Source organism: Eleutherodactylus coqui, chromosome 1 (assembly GCF_035609145.1).
Source record: "Eleutherodactylus coqui strain aEleCoq1 chromosome 1, aEleCoq1.hap1, whole genome shotgun sequence".
NCBI lineage: Eukaryota > Metazoa > Chordata > Amphibia > Anura > Eleutherodactylidae > Eleutherodactylus > Eleutherodactylus coqui.
The window spans coordinates 106,844,450-106,867,176 of record NC_089837.1 but is presented as its reverse complement, the minus strand read 5'-3'; the positions used below and the strand labels follow the sequence as shown (position 1 = coordinate 106,867,176).

The 22,727-nt window shown below is 41.7% G+C and overlaps 1 protein-coding gene across 2 annotated transcripts in view; it reads right to left on the bottom strand.

Annotated features, from left to right (window-relative positions):
* EPHA4 (EPH receptor A4) overlaps window positions 1-3,712 on the bottom strand; it is a 72,648-nt gene extending 68,936 nt beyond the window's left edge. For both annotated transcript variants that reach the window (XM_066598935.1, XM_066598940.1), the window contains exons 1-2: window positions 3,546-3,712; window positions 464-531 (exon numbers count right to left, since the gene is read on the bottom strand). In XM_066598935.1, coding sequence (XP_066455032.1) covers window positions 464-531; window positions 3,546-3,639 — 162 coding nt within the window. In that variant the 5' untranslated portion in view covers window positions 3,640-3,712. The remainder of the gene's footprint in view (window positions 1-463; window positions 532-3,545) is intronic.
* Window positions 3,713-22,727: the final 19,015 nt, after the last annotated feature.

Genomic DNA, 22,727 nt, shown 5'->3' with positions numbered 1-22,727 from the left:
ACCCCATCTTTTGTAAAGGAATCGATTTCATATTTACACCTTGTATGCATATTTTATGCACAAGAGGGTGTAACTGATAAAGTACTAAATCTTAGGAGGTATTGTTGGGCTTCCTATTGCAAACCTACACAAATAATACAGTAAAACCTTCTAACCTCTAGCGCCATCCAATGCCTATACAAACTTGAGAAAGCAGAGAAGACATTCTTAACCTCTGATAACTATATCATGTTGCCTATTATTTGTAAGCGATACAATACCATCTAAAAAAAACATCATTGGTTGGTGATAGTTGACCCACCAAAATATTAAGTTTCAGGCCCAGAAAAGGTAATTGATATGGTGGACTGTGCAGAGGTAATAGGCCACTCTGTACATTCAGCCTAAAATGAGCCTCTGTGAATCACATAAAGGGTCAATCATCCCATTACCGTCTCTTAATTGTACAAAATCAAGAACTTACCCCTCCTTCTAAAGGACTAGCTATCCAGCCAAGTTCCCCCTGTACAGACCTGGAATCCAAGAGGGTAACTGAAAAGAGAAGAGCGTGGATACTTGTGAGTGACATGTACCATAAAGAATGGTTCACAGTAGTCTAGGAACTCCATCTTGGGATACGGCATAGAACTGGAAAGCGATTAACTGCATTTTGGAATACAATGGCTAACAGTAGTCTATGTGCTCCACATCGGCTACCAAGACTAGGGTTATGAACATATATGCCAAAATACGTAAATCTCTCCATACAGATAATGCAGCCTGCCCAACAAACTAATATCGCATTTTTATTTTTATTTTTTTTACAAAACATTACAAAAAACTCAATCAGCATATGGTGGGATCTATAAAATATGTATCTGCCATGTAGTAATGAGAGCCCTGCAGCTCAAGAGTAATACGGTATCATTGCTGGTATAATTCTTGTATTCAATGACTATTAATGATTTGCATAAAATATACCTCATTTACACTATATATATATATATATATATATATATATATATATATATATATATATATATATATACATACATACATACATACATACACGCACACTCTAGCACACAGACACGTGAAGTCCTCGCTGCCATGAAGGCAGCAATGTGATTAATAGGCGATTATTTTTCAGTATTCTTCCAATTTTCAGTGTCTTTATTCTCAGGACTATATCCCCAGATCTCGCACTCAATCAGCAGCCTTGAAATCTACATCCATCTAGATTCTTTTAAGGTAGATGAGAGATACAAAGAGAACAATGGGTCTCATTTTATACAAAAAGAGGGAATAAGGGAAAGAGAGAGGCAGACGTGACCAGCATTCATACAGCATCCAGTGCAACTTTATGGCTGCCAAGTTTACTGTGGGGGCATAAAGCTCCGCATCTTACAAAGGGCACACACACCATATAATACCTGTATAATGTGGGGTATGCATAAAATAGATAGACAGATTGAGAAACAGATAGATTGATAGCTAGTTTCTACAGATGCATTTAATACTTTGTTCCTAGAAAGGTCATTTATACCCTACATAGGCCTAAACACTAAACATCCTTGGAGCACGCACAGGCAGACATGAATAGTCATGGCAGTAAACTCACAGCCTTCATGATATCATCAGCTCCACATCTGTATTTGTAATGACATTGGTCTATAGGAAGGCTCACTGCACTGCCAAACGTGGTTAGATACACTCCACTACATGTCCTTAGATATGACCCATGACAAAGCCATATACCTTTAAATTACACCCCAATATAAAGCTATATGCCCTCAGATCCCCCCATTAGTAAACTCAATACTTTAAAATTTACCCCAAATGCAAAACTACATACAATATATGCACTCAGATACAATGGAAATGATCAGCTAGAATAAGGAGTCTTCCAATGGGTTAACTACACAGAGCAGGGTTCACAAATTCTGATTTACTAAGGACAAGCTGGAGAATGGAGGGAGTACTGCAAGGGAGAATACCGAGCTTGTACCACACTGAGTGCACTCACACAAAGTTCCCTCCTGTAGCAAGGTGAGGCTGCAGAGTACACAGCCCCCACTCTATTCTACACCTACACCCACCTACTAATATACAACTACATCTACATGCACATTAGATGGCATAGTAATTCGGATATACCCCATGCATCCCAGTATTCCACATACACAGCATGCATCCTAATAATCCATTTATACAATCGTAGTAATCCATATATGCATCATGCATCCTAATAATCTAGTAATCCATTTATACATCACTCATTTTACTAATCAAATAATCCACATATACATCATTGATCCTATTAACCTACTAATCCTCATATAGATGTAATCTAGTAATCCTCATATACATCCTGGTAATCCATATGTACATCATGCATCCTAACACACATACATTCTAAAATGCTAGTACTCCACACACGCATCATACAGCCTAGTAATCCGTATGCATACGAAGTCTCCAGTATTTCAGATCTGCATGTGATAATCCACATAGCCATCATATAGCCTAGTACACGAGGATTTCACATACAGCAACGTATGGATCCCCCTATATATTCAATAATCCATATGAAATAATACAATAATCTACTGTAGTCTGCATGTAATATTACTCATGCAGACCTAAGGGACCTTTCACATGGGCTAGACTCGTCCACAGGACGCAGCGCAAATGCGGATTTTGTTACATTTTTAACTGCAAAATACGTTCTTCAGAACATTTTGCGGAATTTAAACTTTTTTTTTAAAACAGATTCTAATTGCGGAATTACATCTCTTATATGTTAGAAATCCGTGACAAAAATTACGCAAGACGTCCTTTATTCCATAGCAAAATACTTTTCCGCTGCGGAATTTAATCTTGCGGTTTTGAAGTAAAGGCGCGCGGATTTTAACAGGTGCGGAATTCAAGCCCCATCGGAATAACACTGTGATGCAGAAATGTCCGTGTGGACTAATTCCGCCTCGTGTGAAAGGTGACTAACACTTCATATACACATTAGTACCTGACAGAGGTCTAGATGCTCATCATACCCCAGTAATCCACCTATAGATCAAGTAATCCACATGTCTATGAGACTAGATCTACCAGTTATCTAGTAATGCACATCTGCTCTAGCTTTCCATTTCTTCCAATCCACTTCTACACTGAACCTCCTAGGAATCTAGTAATCCACCTATACAAGTAGTAATCCAACAAGCATCGTATCAGCCTAGTAATCTGCATGTATACTGTATGCAGTAATCCATCTATACACTGTGCAGCCTATTGATCTAGTAATCCGCATCTATACAGCATGCAGTAATCCAGCCCAGTCCTTTAGTTCTGCACAGCAGAGCTGTCAGGGTTATTGCAGACACAGCCCCACTACACCGGACCCCGGGAGTGATGATCCAGATTGCAAAGACATCCAACTTGTCTTCCATCCACAGGAAACTTTGTCCTGGTGCCCCTGCGCTTCTCATCCAGCAGGAAACTTCCGTAGGATCCCGTAGATCTCCATAAATCCACTTTGTCGGGTCCCGGAGCAGTGATCCCAGGCTTACCTTCACTGGCTGGATAGATCCGAGATCCTGTAACTGCACAACTGAAGCCAAAGAGCAGAGAAGACAACAAGCAGTGCACAATAATCCCAGCCATGGCGGCTGCTGTGGACGGAGGATGATGAGGGTGATGATGAGGATGATGGGACTCTGTGCCCGCGCTGCTTCCCCGCAGGATCCCAGTGGAATAAATGCTTCAAGTTTTAGTGCGGCTGCAAGACATTGCCAGGGGGGCGTGGCCTCGGGGCTTCACTTCACTCAGTCCTCCTCCAGCCAATCACAGGGAGAGGGGCAGGGAAGGGGAAGATCAAGCCACTCCCCATTTACCTGGACTGGCCCGTCACTTACAGACGGAGGGAGAGAGAATAGGGAGAGAAGAAAATGAAGTGACGGCATCGTGCTGCTCTCCGGGACCTGGATTATCTATCAATTCAGCTCTCATCTATCATATCTGCGGTGGATAGAAAAAGTCTATGCACCCCTGTTAAAATGTCACGTTTTTGTCATGTTAAAAAATATGACAAAGATCAATCATTTCAGATTTATTTCCACCTCCAATGTAACCCCTTTATCTGTACAATTTCATGGAAAATCGGAAATCGTTTTAGGGTGGAAAAATAAAAAAAAAATAAAAATAATGCGGTTGCATAAATATGAACACCCTAATGCGCTCACGAACATGTGTGAGTGCGTATTACATGTGTTGTTTTCACGCAGGAGTGCGCAGTAAGGACACGTATGTGCTGCGAAGGTTCAATACCTATAACCTATCTTGGCATGTCTGCGGGTGTAATACGTGCCAAGATAGGATATGCCACTTTTTTTTTTCCTGCAAGTACTTCGTGCACATTGTAAGTCTATAGGCTATTAGTACTGTATATTATGTGTGCAGTTTATGGACGTCTAATAAGCAGTGAACATAAGCTTATGTGAGTGAGCCCTAAAACTAATCCTTTGTTGACTTTATGACAGCATTTAGTCATTTTAGGTAGGTGTCCGCATGGCACATCTTGACTTGGCAATCTTTGCCCACTCTTCCTTGCAAAAGTGCTCCAAATCTGTCAGATTGCGAGGGTATCTCGTGTGTAGCGCCCTCTTCAGGTCAACCCATACATTTTCAATGGGATTCAGTTCTGGGCTCTGGCTGGGCCATTCCAAAACTTTGATCTTCTTCTGGTGAAGCCATTCTTTTATTGATTTGGTGGTACGCTTTGGGTCGTTGTCGTGCTGAAAAGTGAAATTCATCTTCAGCTTTTTAGCAGCTTTGGCTTTGCATCAACATATCTTTTTGAATTATGGCCAAAACGTTCAACCTTGGTCTCATCAGACATGACACGTTCTCTCACATACTTCTGGTACATTTGATGTAGGTTTTGGCAAAACATAGCCGGGCTTCAATGTTTTTCTTTGTTAGAAAAGGCTTCTGTCTTACCAACCTACCCCACAGCCCAGACAAATGAAGAATACGGGAGATGGTTGTCACATGTACTACACAACCGGTACTTGCCCAAAACTCCTCCAGCTCCTTTAATGTTGCTGTAGGCCTTTTGGCAACCTCCTGCACAAATTGTCTTCTGGTCTTTTTAGCTATTTTTGAGGGACGTCCAGTTCTTGGTAATGTCACTGTTGAGTCAAATAGAATCCTCTTCTTGATGACATCTTCACTGTGCTCCATCGTATATGTCATGCCTTGGAAATGTTTTGGTCCCCTTTTCCTGACTGATACCTTTAACAATCAGATCCCTTTCATGTGCTGTAAGCTCTCTACGGACCAACTAAGAAAATGTCAAGAAAATCCTACTAGAGGAGCTGAAGTTTACATGGGGTAAATCAGAATCACTGTGATTAATGGCAGCGGAGTGCTGACTACTATTTATCATGAGTTTAAATGTGATTGGCTAATTCTAAACACAACCACATCCCCCAATATTAGCGGCTGTTCACACCTATGCAACAACATTATTTTAGATTGTTGTTTTTTTTTATTCTTTCACGCTAAATGCAATGGAATTGTACAGATAACGGGTCACATTGAAGGTGGAAAGAAATCCGAAATGATTCATCTTTGTTGGATTTTTTTGGATCATCTATACTTATCCCATAGAGTGAATAATGTTATAGACTTCATTGTGCTATTTTATTATGTAAATAGTGACATTATAGCAGAACACTGTACTTCCTCATGTGATGTTATGTCACCTATACAATGAGGGTGTATTCACACAGACGAGTTCAAGAAGCTCGGACCGTATTTGCGCACAAAAAATTCTGTGTGCAATAAGTAGAAAATTGAAACCATTGATTTCAATGGGGTTGTTCACATGCACGGTTGTTCACATGCACGCAACTCCATCACGCAAAATAATACGCAGCATGTTCTATTTTCCTGTGCATTTGCGCTGGAAAAGAACACGTCTTGAACCCATTAAACTAAATGGCCATTTCAATGGCTGAGAGCATCGGTGCGTGTTTTTTGCACGTGAATTGCACACGACTGCGCAAAAAGTACTGTAAAAAAGCGCTGGTGTACATGCAAATACGCAATACCCAATGTGCAAAAATGCAGTGCAAATATATTCCTGTGAATCTGGCCTCTAACATGCAAATTTTGCCTGTGATTGCAATGCGTTTTGTGAGGAAAACACATCGCTGCACTTGCGGTTTTCAAATGCGTGAAAACTGCATGGTTTTCAATAGTGTAGTTCGAAAAATCGCATTGCACCCACATTAAACCCACAAGTGCAATGCAATTTTTTTTTTGCCTGCTATAGGAAATAATGGGCTATTTTTAAACAACAATCACCCCAAAATTGGTCATGCTGGAAATAAAAACACTGAAATGCATGTGTTCTTTTCATATGCGAGTTCCATCCATATTGCAATCACACTGAACATGCGCATGAAAATCGCCTGTTTGAATACATCCTTCCTTATAGACATTTTTACACAGGTGTTGCATTACGATGACAAATGCAGAGTAAATTATACTATGTTTATACTTTGTTTAGGTACATTTATATAAAATAGCAACATTTGCAACAACAAAGTATCACAAATGTTGCGAACACCTGCAGAGATCAGAATGGCACATTTTTGTCATTCAGGGTTGCCAGCATAAAATTTTCATTTTTTTCTGTTCAACTTCTTCAAATCTCATGGACATCCAACACTTTTTTGACAAAATAAAAAACCATAATGAATGATAAGGATTATAAATGCTACACGTCAAAAGACTAATATGGACCTATTACCAGAATTTACTGTAAGCCGAAGAATGATGACAATTACAGTCATAGTACCCTGCTCAAATACTAATAGCCTCAAAAAAAATCCCAGACACATCAATTATTTTCCATGGACACTGGAATAAAGTACTGTACTTTTACGGACTATTCAGGAATTTCTGGAAGGTTGGCAATCCTGATGTTATCTCCAAAGAAAAAAGTATGCAGAAGACACTTTTGTTAATGACGCCCTGTGTCTGGACATCCTTATGTAACTATCAAGAGGAAGTGTAGAATGTTGCAGCCCTGTGTGATAGTATTCACACCTGTACTTCCCAGATACAGCTGTACCCAGTACATCACACCAATGCAGCCCCTTCCTCTGCGTCCCCAGTCATCTTCAGGCATCACCCCCCTTGTGCGTAGTGTTAGAGGCAGGCGCAGTTTCAGTACAGTAGGGCTTCCTGCCTCTCTCCTTGCTTTTGCTGCAAGCAATCATTTTGCTATTAAAAGATAATCCCCTCAGATCTGAATCGGCAGCTTCTCACTTATTTGAACCTGTGATGCAGAACTGCATTGCACCATGGAAAATGTAAACCTTTTCCTTTCCATGACCCCTTATCCCTGCTTTAATCCAAAACGGATCAGGTTCAATTGACATACAGATATAAAGGTGAAATAGTTAACGCCAAAATACTTCCTTTGCAGAATGGAAAAACAAAACCATCATCCCAAGTCTGTGCTGTATATTGTCTAAGGCCGGGTTTCCATATATCCAGTCATCCATGTTTTTAAGCCAGCGGGAAACTGGTGCCAGAACTGATCCCATAGTTATTTATTGAATCATTCATGGCATCCAGTGCATCAGTCTCCTGTTGCATGCAGTTATGGTCTGGAGAGCAAAGGGCACCAAAATGTCTAGGTAGGAACTATTAGGGGTTGATCCAGGAATTAGTCTGATTGCCATTAGGGAGTCGGGAAGGAATTTTCCCCCAATTGGGCTAATTGGCTCCTGCCTCTTGGGGTTTTTTGCCTTCCTCTGGATCAACCACATAGGAGGATAACAGGCTGGACTAGATGGACATTGTCTTCATTCAGCCTTACATACTATGTTACTATGTATGTCTTCAGTTTGGTCCACAACAAAATAATTGGCTGAACACAACTGTTGCATCAGAGCCCGGCCTCAGTCATACCATCATACAATGCCAAATAACCCACATAATACTGTCATACAGTGACATAACCGAGGCAATGTCCAAAAAAAGCAACACTATGTAGAGCCTGAATAACACTGCAGCTGACTCTGACATTGCCAATTTTACAATAAGTTATCCCTTTCTCATGCTAGTTAGCAATTTGCTATCCCATAGAAATAAATGCCTATGTGTGATCACCAATCCCTTCCTTCTGGGACACTTGGGACTGCTGTTCTCTTCATCTGTAGAGATCCCAGTGTTTATACCCCCACTGATCAGATACTTATTATCACCTCTACTGTTGATGTAATGACAAGTTATCCTAATGAGACAATCCCTTTAAGTGCTATCAGGGTTGTAATACTGACTCTTCACTATTCCCACTCATTTCCTTCCCCTCCCATCCAATTTGCTCACGTTTCTGTAAATTTTCAGAGCTGTAATACTAATGTATAAGTAATATAATGTTCCATCTTGTAATAATAGTTATTACAAGTTCTTCTACGTCGCCTAGCCCTATAATTATCGCATTGCAATAAAAGTATGGGAAAGTTCTCATGTAATTATTAAAAATAAACATGTTCAAGATTTTATTATTGTGTCGGGAACGGATATTGGACTGTTAATCACTATCTTTCACATAGGCGGCCACAATTGTTAGCTTATTAGATTAAGTGAACTTTTTCTGAGTGCTTTTACATAGTTTTGGGGTGCATGCTGGGGTCCTGACATGTGACCATTTACACCATTAAGCATCACATGATCAGTTCTCTGAGTGATCTGTGACATTTCTATCCATGATCATTCCCCATAGTGATGCAGCAGGACTTTGAATTTGGAGAACGATTGCGTACTACATGTGAATGGTTCTAGAAATGTAGATGGGAGCATGTGTAGATAATATTAAAGGACCATTCAAAGCATGAGTCCTATCCAGTGATGGGGAGGAAACTAGAGAAAAACAAGTATTTATATGCAATCTGTTCTGCAGATCACCTATGATCATAGTAGGTACCCTTTGATCAGCAGGTACACCCTCAATCTCATCCAGACAGCCCCTGTATATTTTAATATCCATATACAAGATACACCTGATATGCATGTAGAAAGGGGCGGATAGTAAGTACGGTGACCACTGAATGTGTAGTATTGTCATTAATGTAAAGTGACCTTGGGAGATTGCTTCTATAATCATCACTTGCAGATATTAAAATATGACAGTTTTCCTTATAATGTATTCTGCACATTTACATTCCCTCCTAATTCCAGTATATCATTAAGGAGCTCCATCTCGGTGAAGACCGGCAACATGTTTAACTCTTATGATGCTTATATTGAAATGATCATGCCACAGTCAACAATGGCTACAATCTATTTAGTTCAATCCCTCCATGATAGTACAGTGTTGCTCATAGGAAGCCCTGTACAATATGAGCAGCTTGCCTCTACATCCCAAATAATCTCCATGCAAGCAGCAGTATGCATGACTCCAGGCAACTCGGCGAGCGCAGTGCAATTGTCAGTGAAAAATGGATGGTTCCGTTAATGAATTTGGTTGTTAACAGTGTTTGCGGTGCAGAAAGTGGCAATTTAAAGCCTTTTCTACTTTCATGTGGCGAGCTGCAAGCTGAACAATGATTTAAACAGTGTCATGGGACTCTCCATAAATGGCTGATAACTACAACATGAAGCAACAGCGCCACCTTGTGAGCAATATGGGATCTGTGATACTTGTGGCCTGAAATGACTAGAAACTCTTGTTCTTTCAGGTTGTAAACAAGTTTATTATCTATTAAAGGATACACTGGATGCTTCATGTATCACACGGGATTATGCCGTTTCATGCAGGCAGGTTTTTGTAACATCAGTTTTGGTGCAGTTTTTTTTTAGAATGGATCGAGCAGGAAGAAATATAATTCTCATTCCCTTTGAATCTACTTCTGGCTGCTTGAGGGCAGATTCAGATTGCCGTATGTGCAATTATAGAGCATAGTCGCACATAAACAAGTTCTTTTTTCTCCGGTCATTTAAACTCCAAGCCATAGCGTCCGAGTTTGAAAAAAAAAAAAAGCGGAAAGATACATGCATATACTGTATTAACAATATAGTGGTAAAAGTGGACAGTCATCCCAGCGATTATCACCTCTTTCACACAGGAGTGATAATTGATCAGTTAATGGAGGCAGCACAGGTGGAGATCTCTTCCGGTGACCCGCCTCCATTCACATTAAATAGACCGCCATTCATAGATGTTTCCACAGGCCGATCATTGCTTGATTTTTATGCCTGAACAATGAACAAAAAGCGAACAAATTATCGTTTGCCGTTCATTCGCTGGCAGAGTTTATACTGAGCGATGATCGTTTAGATGTGCCCAATCCATCAAGAATTTGAATGCTAATCATTTTATGTAAAAGAATCCTGAGGCTTCCTACACACAGGCAAGCGCGATAATGGGCTGAGAAACGCGTGCATTTGCCAACGTGCATTTTCACAGGGATGCGAGGCGTTTTTATTGCAAAACACTTCCCATCAACTCAGAAAAGTAGCGATCCTTTGGCGCGGCTCTCAGCCATGTCGGAGGATCGGCAAGTGTTTCCCATTGTTTTCAATGGGAAACCTCGCATCGCACTTGCGTGCACATTACACGCCGTGCGATGTCTTTTACTGATCCATTGAAAACAATGTGCAATGCGTTCCAAGGAACACGAAGAGATAGGATATGCAGCGATATAATAATAATAATATTTATTTGTATAGCGCTAACATATTCCGCAGCGCTTACATAGACAGGGGGGATACAGAAAGACAAAAGTACAAACATTACAGAACCACGGTTACATAGTAATCAGTTGATGGAAACAATAGGGGTGAGGGTCCTGCTCCAACGAGCTTACATACTACAGATAATGGGGTGATGCAGAAGCTAAAGGGCTGGAGATGTGCACGGTATGGCGGGGTGGAGAGTGAGGGGTGATATACACAGACAATGGTCAGACATTTGGCCGTGTGACGGCAGAATCTGTATGACTGCAGGAGCGGTTTATGATGGCTAGCAGGGATTGCAGGCAGTAGGTCAGGGAGCATGTTATCAGGCGGAGTACAAAGGGGTTTGTTTAGGGAATGCAGTATGCCTCCCTGAAGAGGTACGTTTTTAGAGCACGCCTGAAGTTCTGCGAGTCCTGGATTGCTCGGGTAGCCTTTGGTAGTGCGTTCCAGAGGACCTGTGCTGCTCTGGAGAAGTCTTTAGAAGTCTATAGGAGGTGCGCAAATGCGAGCACAATGCACAACGGGATGTGGGTAATACAGTGCAAAACTGCAGGGTAAAAAAACTCATTAGGCTGAATAGCCTTTTAAATCCGGCGTGGTAGTATGCTATGCGCCAAAACATGCCCTGCATGCGCAAAAACTACATTAAAATGGGCCGATGTGTACCCAAATCTACCTTGTTCATGGTGCAAACATGCTGCGCTTAAGTGTGTATAATTGCACATAGTGTCATAAGGATCACATACCCCCATCTGAAAATCAATCACTTCCTAAATATGCAGCACATAATGAGTTTGCAAAGAAAGAAAGTCTGAAGGAGACAAGCGAAAAGAAGGAAGGAGGAAAACTACTTTATATATATTTTAATTGAATTTCTGTTTCGTTTTCCCTTGTTTATTTGTCTTCCTTCTTACTTTTCTCTGACATCTTGGTCTGTATTTTTTATTATGGATGTATAGATGCAAATAGAAACAACAAAGTTGATGTCAAGAACCCCCTGTGACACTCTGACCTATTCTACCGTATTCAGGGTTCCCAGTGATGCTCCTGTCCAGGATGACCCAACACAATGGGGGTTTGTCCTTCTTAGATGGTAGCATCTTTGCAGGGCTAACATGCTAGAAGATGCTATGTAGCCCTTATTATACACTAAGACCAGGACTGCCATATCTAATGTAGAAATCACTTCCTGGCAATCTGCTCTAAAAATCTATTCTTTAGGCCTCATTCATACGAGCATTTTTACACGGCTATTTAGTCGCGTAAATATGTCTAGAGATGAGCGAGTATACTCGCTAAGGCACTTTACTCGAGCGAGTAGTGCCTTAGCCGAGTATCTCCCCGCTCGTCTCTAAAGATTCAGGGGTCGGCGCGGGTGAGGGGTGAGTTGCGGTGGGGAGGGGGAGAGCGGGAGAGAGAGATCTCCCCTCAGTTCCTCCCCGCTCTCCCCTGCCGCTCCCCGCCCCCCGCCAGCCCCCGAATCTTTAGAGACGAGCGGGGAGATACTCGGCTAAGGCACTACTCGCTCGAGTAATGGGCCTTAGCGAGTATACACGCTCATCTCTAATGCCGTCCAAGAATCATGACCATGTGCAGCATTGGATTGCAATGCATTCATTCCCATGAGAGATTTTCGGTTGTTTAAAAAATTGTGCCGTCGAAACGAGAAATCAGCGATCATTTTCAGTAGGCGATTTTTCTCGCTGCGGTAAAATATAGGTCTTGAACTATCTTTTGCTGAAAAATGTTCCCATTGACTCCTGAAGAGAAATGGAAGGGGGAGGGAGTTTATCTGCATTTGGCGCTCAGAAAAGAAGACAGCAGCTAATTAAGCTATTGAAGCTACTGGAAGTCATTCTGAGGATTTCTGACAGTTGCAGGATTTCCGCGCTGCTGCGTATTTTGCTAGCGATATGTGAATGGACGAGAAAAACGCTAATTTAGCTCAGGACTCGATCACGACTATTCTTCATTGATGCGATTTTCAGCCGCGGTGAAAATCGCATATGCTCATGTGAATGAGGCCTTACATTGACAGTAAAGACCATTTGATGTCAGTTCTTATATCTTATTATAGTTGGTTACTTCCTCTGGTAATAATGCTGTGATCGTCTCAGCGGTGACCCTTTCTGTGCTTTTAGGACTTCTTCAGATGGGCGTGATTTAATCCCATTAAGCGGCCATGATAATCACAGCCGCACAACGAGACAAAACGAAACCGCTGATTTCAATGTGTTTGTTTTCATTAGCGGTATTCTCAGTAGTCATTTATAGATGAATGACTGCCTGTTTCCTTCAGTCGGTGCCTGTATTTAGGCCTTCTGCAGACATCCGGGTCGGATCCCGCTGCAAGAATTCTTGCAGCGGGATGTGAGCCGTACCCCTGCAGTCAACCCATGTAGCTCATCTCCTCCCGGCGTCTAGCCTCCCCTACTATGTACCAGCTGCTGCACATGTTTCGAGGCTCGCACAGAAATAGGACATGCCGCGATTTGTTTACAGCTATGGCAGCGAGCACAGGCGAAAATTCTACGGGAAATCCTGCCACGGAATTTCTGCCTGTGCGCAGGGGGCCTTACACTGAACAACAACCGTCTGGATCCTCGCTGGATCGCAGGAATCTAAACAATTTATCTGCCAGTGTAAAAGGTGTGTGAGTCTGTTTTCCAGCTCTGTTCCCGCTGATCAGTGGGTGACATTGTGGCCTTGATAACACCACACAGTTAAACATCATTTTGGCTGTAAAACATTAAGAGTGGCTCAGAAGGTAGGTGTCATGGGCGAGCGCTTTCTCATTAAGAGAGTGAATCAAAGCAAAAATGAGCTGTTAAAGACTAAATATATTCTCCTTATACATTAAATAGGTCAAAAACATGATTTGCACAAAATCTGAATATGTAAAATTGTGAGTGACTGTATATTGGCATAGTCAAATATGAGAAATATTAATCACTGCTATCCATGCCAGTCAAAGCAGAACACTAGCTGTGTCCTATCCTGCTAATATACTCTCTCTCTCTCTCTCTCTCTCTCTCTCTCTCACTATATATATATATATATATATATATATATATATATATATATATATATATATACAGGTGATAAAGGTGCAGATGGTCAACTAACAGTACCCTGTAGCATTCATCATTCAAGAATTATAGTATGATTACCAACAGTCCGGGAAAACACTCCCCAGACTATGATACTGCAACCACCGGCCTGTTGAATCCTAACGATGCACTCATGGATACGGCTTCATGCTGTTTATGCCAGATGCGGACCTGGCCATGAGTTTGATTCAGCAAGAAATGGGACCTATAACTCCAGATGACCTTCTGCCATGAGTACAAGGTCCATTGACGTCTTTCTTGGGCCCATGCAAGGCATTGTTGGCAATGACGCAGGGTCATTAGGGGCACCTATCGTTCTTCATCTATTGAACCCCAGTCATCGCAAGGTACTCCTAAGGGTCATTGTGGAAACTTGTTTATTGTACTGCTGGGTCCTGTTGCAGCTGAGATACCAGACAAGCCACCTGATGTTCGCCTCTGGGATCAATCACATGTGGCTTGCCATTGTGTGATCTTCTGTCGGATGTCTGTCCATGGTTCAACCAGCCTTGGTACACTATGGATACTGTGGCTTAGGAGCAGCCAGCAATCTGCCTATGGTCAAAGTCAATCAAGGCAATCCCCATATCATGTGTACTACATTACTGATCAGAAAACGTGATGCGCCAGCTGTTTCTAATGCAGTGATCATCATATATATATATATATATATATATATATATATATATATACAATGTATATCATTCAGACATAGCACTCATTAGGATTATAACCATTTTAATTGGGTTGTGTGCAAATGAACATGCTCTGCATGCGCAAAAAGTACAGTAAAATACAGCAATACGTGCTAAAAAAAAAGCCTCGTACGTAGCGCAAATATGTTGCGCTGAGGTGCATGCAATAATGTATATGTCCGTGTGAAAGAGCCCTCAAAGAGGGATAAGAGTAGAATAAGAATTAATGAATATACTTGGCAGTATTTAGTCCTACTATGTAGAATGTGCACAGGAAACGCTGCTCCGAGGCTATTAATGCGAGAAGCCGTCATTTGTAACAATTAGGACTGAACCTCCTAGTACCCTAACTACCTGCAATCTTTCAAGCTGTTGAGTGGACATTACTGATTGCAGGGCCAATCTGTTGTGCATTAGTATTCCACAATAATGGGGATCTATTGCTGCCCTAAACACGGGTATGACATAGTGTGAATTCTGCAGAACCTACAGATAAATGTACATTCTTTTATATCTGTATTCTGCAATACGTTCTTTCATTGACCCATGGGACCACCTCCCACACGTACAGCTGGGACAGCAGCCATCACATGTGAAACCTGGAAGCCGGGTTAATTCACTCTTCTGTCTTTGTCATGCCCACCTACTCATGCCTATCCATCTCCCTGCCAGATCACTGCTGTCAGTTAGGCACTGGGCCCAGTGGGATGCCATAGAAATGTGCACATAGCTGCAGAGTCTTAGCATACACTGTGATGATGGAAGACGAGACAAGGTGCTGAATTGTATCCCTTTAGTATGCAAGTCAGCAAGCCCAAGGAGCAGAATGTACAATGAGAAGCAGCTGATCCTCAGGATCTAATGAGGGGCGACAGTCTGCCCACACTTCTACCTCCCACACCTCTTCCTCCACATCTGGTCGGTGTGTGTCATTACTGCATGCATTCCTCGCACAAGGGCAGCAACAATGGCCAGTAGATGAAGAAGATATAGAAATGTTCTGCTGACAAGTGGTTATATTGTAGGTTCTGGAGGCCAAAGCAAGGACCCCGATCCTGGTGCTAGTTGTCCTTATCAAGAAAAAGAAGTGTCAGCAGTAACTATAAGAAAATCTAGAGATGTTTTTGATAAGTAAAGGTGTGATGTGAGTATGTCAAGGAGGATTATTGTGACAGTATTAAAAAGGTTTTCTGAGACTTAATATAAAGGTTTTTTTGGACAGGAAATGGGCTAAAATAAAAAAAATAAGATACACTGTCCCATTAAATGTTCCCCTCAGTCCAGTACTGCCGCCCCAGTTCCCATAGCACTGGTCCTAAAGCTCATGGAGCACTCATCTGCCATTCATTGTTCACCCATGTGCCAGTCATTGGCATAAGCGGTCACACACTGTTCATGGAAGTATTGTCTCAGAAGCCAGTAATTGGCTGCAGTAGTCATGTGAGCAATGAACGGCACATGACCGCAGCTGGAGCTTCTTAGACCGCAGCAGTGTATCACCCCATTATTAGACCACAGCGGTGCGGACTTGGTAGGTTGCAGTGGATGTTGGTGTCATTTAATGGGTGAGAAAGGCTTATTTTGTATAATTGAGCCCATTGCCTGCCCATAAAAAATAGTGTTGGAAATCCCTTTAATGAAAACCTGTCAGCACAATAGAATTCAGTGAACTAGAGCCTCTTATATTAGCCGAATAATAGTGGGTGCAATACTGGTCCTCCAAAGTGCCAGTCCTGAATAAAGAGTTCTACTGGAACTGATGATCACAATAACTATCTTGGCTAGTCAGTAGTGCCATAGCTGTTCATGTTCCACCATATTCCTACCACTTGGACCTCTTTGAAGCAGGGTGCATATATTAGGATATTTCACATTAACCTTCTTGGCACTGTTACTGCCATGTTAGTTCTCAAAGTCATTAGTATATCTGGCAAAAGTTCCTTCTGTCTCTCGAGTGCTTCTACTGTACATAGGATACAGAAATCTATATTTCTGCAACATAATTGCTTAGTTCTGCTACTCTATGTTATATGTTGGATTCTGGGGCTGTACTTAGGTTATGTGCTAGGTTCTGCGGCTGTATTTATGTATTGAGCTTGATTCTAGTGCCGTATCTATGTACTGAGCTGGGTTTAGGTGATGTATTTATATGTTTGGTTCTGGTGCTGTATTTATGTTTTATCTACCGTAGGTTTTGGTATCATATTTACATTACAAACCTGGCTTTGATACTGTTTTTATTCACTTAGCTGTTCTGGTGTGGATATGCTGCTTTAAGCACAAGCAGACTACCTATTAGTGATATATATATATATATATATATATATATATATATATATATATATATATATATATATTATCCTTATGGCGAGGGACAGAAAAAAAATCCAATTCTAATCAGGGCTCTTCATCGTTTCCTCTCAGTAGCAGTTGGGGAATGTCTTTTGTTAGATTCTGTAGCAGCAGGACTTCCTTTTCTACAGTATATTCCCAGGGATGCATTCCAGATTACACTACTGTGAGGTGGTGGCTACAGGTATCCACAGACGAACGTATGTGCAAACACGCTCATCGCAACGGAGTGTATTTGCGCATGAACAAGAGCTGTACTCCAGATCACACCGATCACCTTGATTTTTTAAACTTACCATAGACTTCTATGGCAACGTTCTGCGTAACAAGCAGGTCCTATCTTTTCTCGGGCACAGGATTTGAGAACGAACCCATTGAAATCCCTGTGTTTGCTTTGTCACGTTTTGCTGGCATGAGCTGGGCAAACATGTTCGGATTTGGTTTCCTATCCTGCATCATCAGTGCAGTCTGATTTCGGAAAACATGTTAAATTTCATTAGTATTTTTTTTACATTTGTGCCAATGGAAATTCCTCCTTGATGTATTTTATAGGGATATAATACACATATGAATATAGATTCCCATAAACATTTCTTATCCAAAACAGACAATTCTGGTTATTTTCTCATTCGGCTCACTATTTATGGCTTTTCTGTCCAAGTTTTCATCCAGGGGTGGGCTGCATAATATAATAAATATTTGTGGTTCTGGTACCATAAAAAGTGCTTTGCATATAGGATGTCCTGGCCACATAGGTAGACAGCCGAAAACATGCGCTGCAGAACAATGAAATAGCCATAAAGCTATCGTTTGGAGAAAAAATAAAACATTTATTTGACTTTCAAACTGCTTGCGTTCTTGTTCTTATATGAAATGAGTCTGTGCCAGAAAAGAATAGATCCTATGTGTGGGATTAGCCGAAAATATCCATAAATCATGGGGATATACTGGTAATACATGGCCCATTTTATTTATATTTATATCTACTAGGGGTGGATATTCTATAAACATATTTTGTGAAACAGTGATATAAAACTAGTTACATAGTTTGCTTGCTGTATATAAACATGCTGAATGAATTAAATAGTGCTGTACGTCCGAATTAGGTTTTATCGATCGTGGTATGAAATAAAATTGTGGAAGTGAGAGTTAAAATTCTGCAAAGTTGTTTCAGATGTAAATGACTAAATCCAGGTTTTTCTTTCCCTACTATAAATATAATGATGATAATAGTAATAATGATGATACAAATAATCAGAAATGATTTAAAACATATTTCCAAATATTTGATGAATGTGTCTTGCAGGGCTGTACATGAGGAAGCTGAAATAAAACACACATTTTTTTCCCTGCCTGTGCCTTCAGTTCAAATGAAAGGGAACCCTATGAGGAAGAGATTGCCTTCTCACCTCCCAGGTTGAATACCAGCAACTTCTGTGGTACCTCCTGTAGGGTCCCCACATGGTGTAGTGTCATATAGCATACAAGGAACCATATTAAACAGAGTATAAGCGCCTTACAGTATCTGTATTAGTTACCACCATCATACACGGCAAAAATAATGTACTGAGTAGCAAGACTACACAATGCCAAAGTAAATACTACCACACACAGCTTCATACACAAAGTAATCTAATAACAATGTCACTAGAAAATAGCATTTAAAGGGGTACTCCTATCTTAGCAAGTTATCCCCTATCCACAGGATACGGGTTAACTTGCCCATCGGTGGAGGTCCAACTACTGGGACCCCCACCAATCCATAGAAATTAATTCTGGTGTGTCGGTGGTATTAACTTCAATGAGATTGTCAGAAATAGCCAAGGTGAAGCACTCTGCAAACTCCAGTGGTCCCACTGAAGTAAAGGCACAGCCAATGCATCTATAAGGTGATATTTTTGGAATGGTGGAGGTCCCAGCGGTTGCATCCCCACAAATCAGCAAGTTATTCTCTTTTCCTGTGGATAGGAGATAACTTGCTGAGATGAGAATACCTCTTTAAGGTGTTGTGGCAACTTGCAACAGCCCTATTAGACTGTGCGGACCAGAGCGAGCAAGAGGGGAGGCCGCAGCAAGCAACATGTTTCCATTGCAGTAGCCAATCTATGAGGAAATGTAGTGTTACAGGATGGTCATTCACATGAATGCTCTCTGTTCTGGTTCAAATTGGGGGGTCCTGAGTGAGAGCCCCCTCTATATGATGCACAAATGGTATTGAAATGTATATAAGCTCAAGCTCAGAAATCTGCGCGAGCCTAAATAAAAATAATACGTGAATCTGAGACCTTGGCGCGTGCGTTTAAAAAGGCGAATACATTTTTTATGGTCTTGGTTGCTGCTTGTAGGGTACGTCACAACGGTACGGGCAATGGTTGAGCACTAGGTGGGCATGTTAAAATCATTGCTTTGTTCTCCCGACAGCCAATCGCTCTGCCTTTAGCTGGCTGAATGTACGCCCCGCCAAACAATTAAACACTCCCATCAAATCGCTGAACGAATGTCATTTAAACCAAATTAAAAGCAATCTGGATTTTAAGCGGACTGAAAGACAATGATGAATGAATAGGTAGCAAAAAATGCACGATTGAGGGTGGGGCTGGGGTCCCGCATGAGGGCTTGGATAATGGCTTTGTACAACAATCCATCAGCCGGGGTCAGAGTTAACGGGTCTCTATCGGATCCTTTTAGTATTCAAAATGGAACAAGGCATGGATGCCAGTTGTCCCCCCTTTTATACATCTAACAATGGAATCTCTGGCCAACGCTATCAGACTGAATGACTCCATTAGAGGAGTGGTAGTGGGTCAGACGAACTATAAGTTGTCCCTCTTCGCTGATGACCTTCTCCTTAACCTATCTTGCCCCAGTGTGGGCATACCGGCATTATTACCGGAGTTCAATAAATTTAGTGTAGTAAGTAACTTTAAAATTAATCTTCGAAAAGGAGAGATCCTGAATGTCACCCTGCCGCAAACTGAGGCATTGCTCCTGCAGTTTCCATTTAGATGGCAAACGTCTGCCATTAAATATCTAGGTATTCAATTTCCGGCTGATCCTTCCTTCACCTATTCGTTAAACTATAAACCTTTTTTATCAAGCCTTGAAAAAGATCTAAACAAATGGAACCCACTCTTCCTGTCCTGGTGTGGAAGAATAAATTCTGTTAAAATTGACTCCCTGCCACATGGGCAAAAGAATCAGGGGGTCTCAGTCTCCCAGATTTCTCATTATACTACAAGGCCAATATAGCAAACTGCATTTTGAATCTCCTCAAGCATCACGCATCCAAGCTCTGGGTTGAAATCAAATATGACACGGACCCCAGGTTGACGCAGGGGTGTTTTGGATTCCGGGTAGTATGCTCAAGGACTTGCTTAATTTGTCCCCCCTGGCCTCGCAACTGATAGGCGACTGGTTGGGCTTAGCCATGAAAAGCTCATTGGTTTCTATCCCTGGCCCTCTTACACCTTTGTTGGCCAACCACCAATTTAAAGCTTTTGAACACAGTATGTCACTTCTATTTATCCTCACAAATTCTATTCCACGCTTGAGAGACGTGGTCGGCACGTCGGGTTGAGATCTCTGGTGGAGTTCTTTGCAGAGACCTGTGCCCCTCCTGGAGCCTGGATGAAATACTTTCAGCTGAGGGGATCTTTCGACTCCCTGCCACCCGGGGCAGGTTTAATTAAAACGCTCACCCCTTTTGAGAAGATAAGTTTAGCCACAGACTCTACTAACCATCTAATCTCACTTTTATATAAAATGCTGCTGTGCAGGGAGATTTGGGATGGACCTCCGGAGCTCGTGAAGGCATGGGAAGAGAAGTTGGGATGGCATTTCCTGGGGGGTCCTGGCAGAAGGCTTTTACAGTAAGACATAAGGGGACATCTTTTTCCAGACTTCAGGAGCTCAATTATAAGATTCTGTCATGCTGGTACAGAACCCCAAAATGCTTACACAGAATGTTTGTTCAGTCCACTCCCTTGTGCTGGAGATGCTGTAGGGGCCAGGGCAATATGTTGCATATTTGGTGGGAATGCTCTCCAATGATATATGCAGCCTATCTGTCATTCTTACATTTGAGGTAGCCTTGTTGTCAATACACCCGGGATCCATTGCTAGTGTAAAGAAGGGTCTGTTAAGCTTTTTTGTCCAGGCTGTCAGGCACATTATTCCCAGATTATGGAAATCCAGTTTACCCCATCTAGAATCCAATGGGCAGAAGTGGTCAATACTCTTGTGTGGTACGAAGAGATGAGAGCAGAAGAAGATATGGATATTGAGGGGTTATACATCTTGTGGCTGCCTTGGTTATATTCAGGTCATCCCCTAAACTTGGGTAGTGGTTGTCTTCGAAGGCGGTCTCGACATAGGGCCCACACCATACCCCTCCCACGCTATTGGTCTGGTGGCTACTCTCTGCTTTGGTCTATCTTCAGTCTATCTACATTTCTTCTAAATTCATCCCCTGCAGGGCCGGTTCTCATAACAGCCAATCTCATAGCTCAACCCCCTTGTCTTATCCTCCCTCCACCCTTCCTTCCCCTTTCCCAGGTTATACAGTTTCTTTTTTTTCAGGATTAGATATACACCTGTTCAATTGAAAACAACTGATAGGGGATTCTTCCTGGAATGCGCATAAAGATGTTCAGATGTCGCTCTTACAATTTTTGGTTCACAACCTTTCATGCTGCATTTTCATGTATTAATGTCACTACTGTCTTGATTCCTTTGTCTCAATAAAAGTTATTTGAACTGAAAGATAAGACTTATCCCATCTTGTGATGGAGAGAAATCCTATAATTAAAAAACAGTGCCTTTTGTGCCATCTCTTCGGCACGTCAAAAAATCGTTCTTCTGAAAGAACCCGTAGGAAACCATAGGCTCTTTTAGATTTGATTTTTTTGACGCACCTACTCAGTGTCCAAATGACATCCATGTGAAAGAGGCCTAAACTGTGCAGCCAGGCTCCTTGTTTCTGCTTCCTCCTGTTTTCCAGCACTTGAATAAAACATCTCCCCCACCACCCCGGATGTCCGGCTTCATCCCTGTGTGATATGTGATGGATCCCGAGTCCCAAACATCACCCAAACCAAAGATTGTGAAAGAAACACACAGACACTTTAATTCAGTGTTAAATAGACTAAATTTCATTATAAATCCCATGACTATATTTTTATTCATTGTCTCCAATTTAAGGTCAGTCCAATTGCCAATTAAGGTCACTCCGTGTATCATGGCCCGATATCACCCTCACCAGTGTAAAGGAGCACGCAATGACATGAAATGTCTCACAAGAGGCACCTGTTATTGTTTAGCAGCACTCGCCGCTGCTAAATTCCCTCCTCCTCCCCTTGCCGGCAGGGCTACCATTGACTCCCATGGGAGTCTATAGAGTCTCCAGCGTTTTGCTGTCAAAAGATAGGACAAGTCCTATCTCTTGACGGAGTGAAATGTCGTCATCAAAAAATCACACCTATTGCGTTATCTTTTGACTCATGATTTTTTTAGATGCGTCATGGTTCTTTAAGATGCGTTTTTTTTATGTGCCTACTCTGCATCAAAACGCCGCTCATGTGAAGGAGCCCTGTGTTTCCGGAGTCGGGCCTGCAGGGATTTGCTGACTGCTGAAGTGGCTGATTTTAGAGAGAGGTTTGGCTTGATGCACCTCTGATGGCTTCACTTGGGAGAGACTCTGTCAGGTCATTCCAAGTGATGCTGAAAGAAACTGGTCGGAGCTGATTGTGCACAGAGCTCTGACTATGATGTATGTATTTATTTGATGTCTAGTCTTCTCAGGTGTGAAAGAAATGCTGCAAAGTAAGAATGCTTTCAA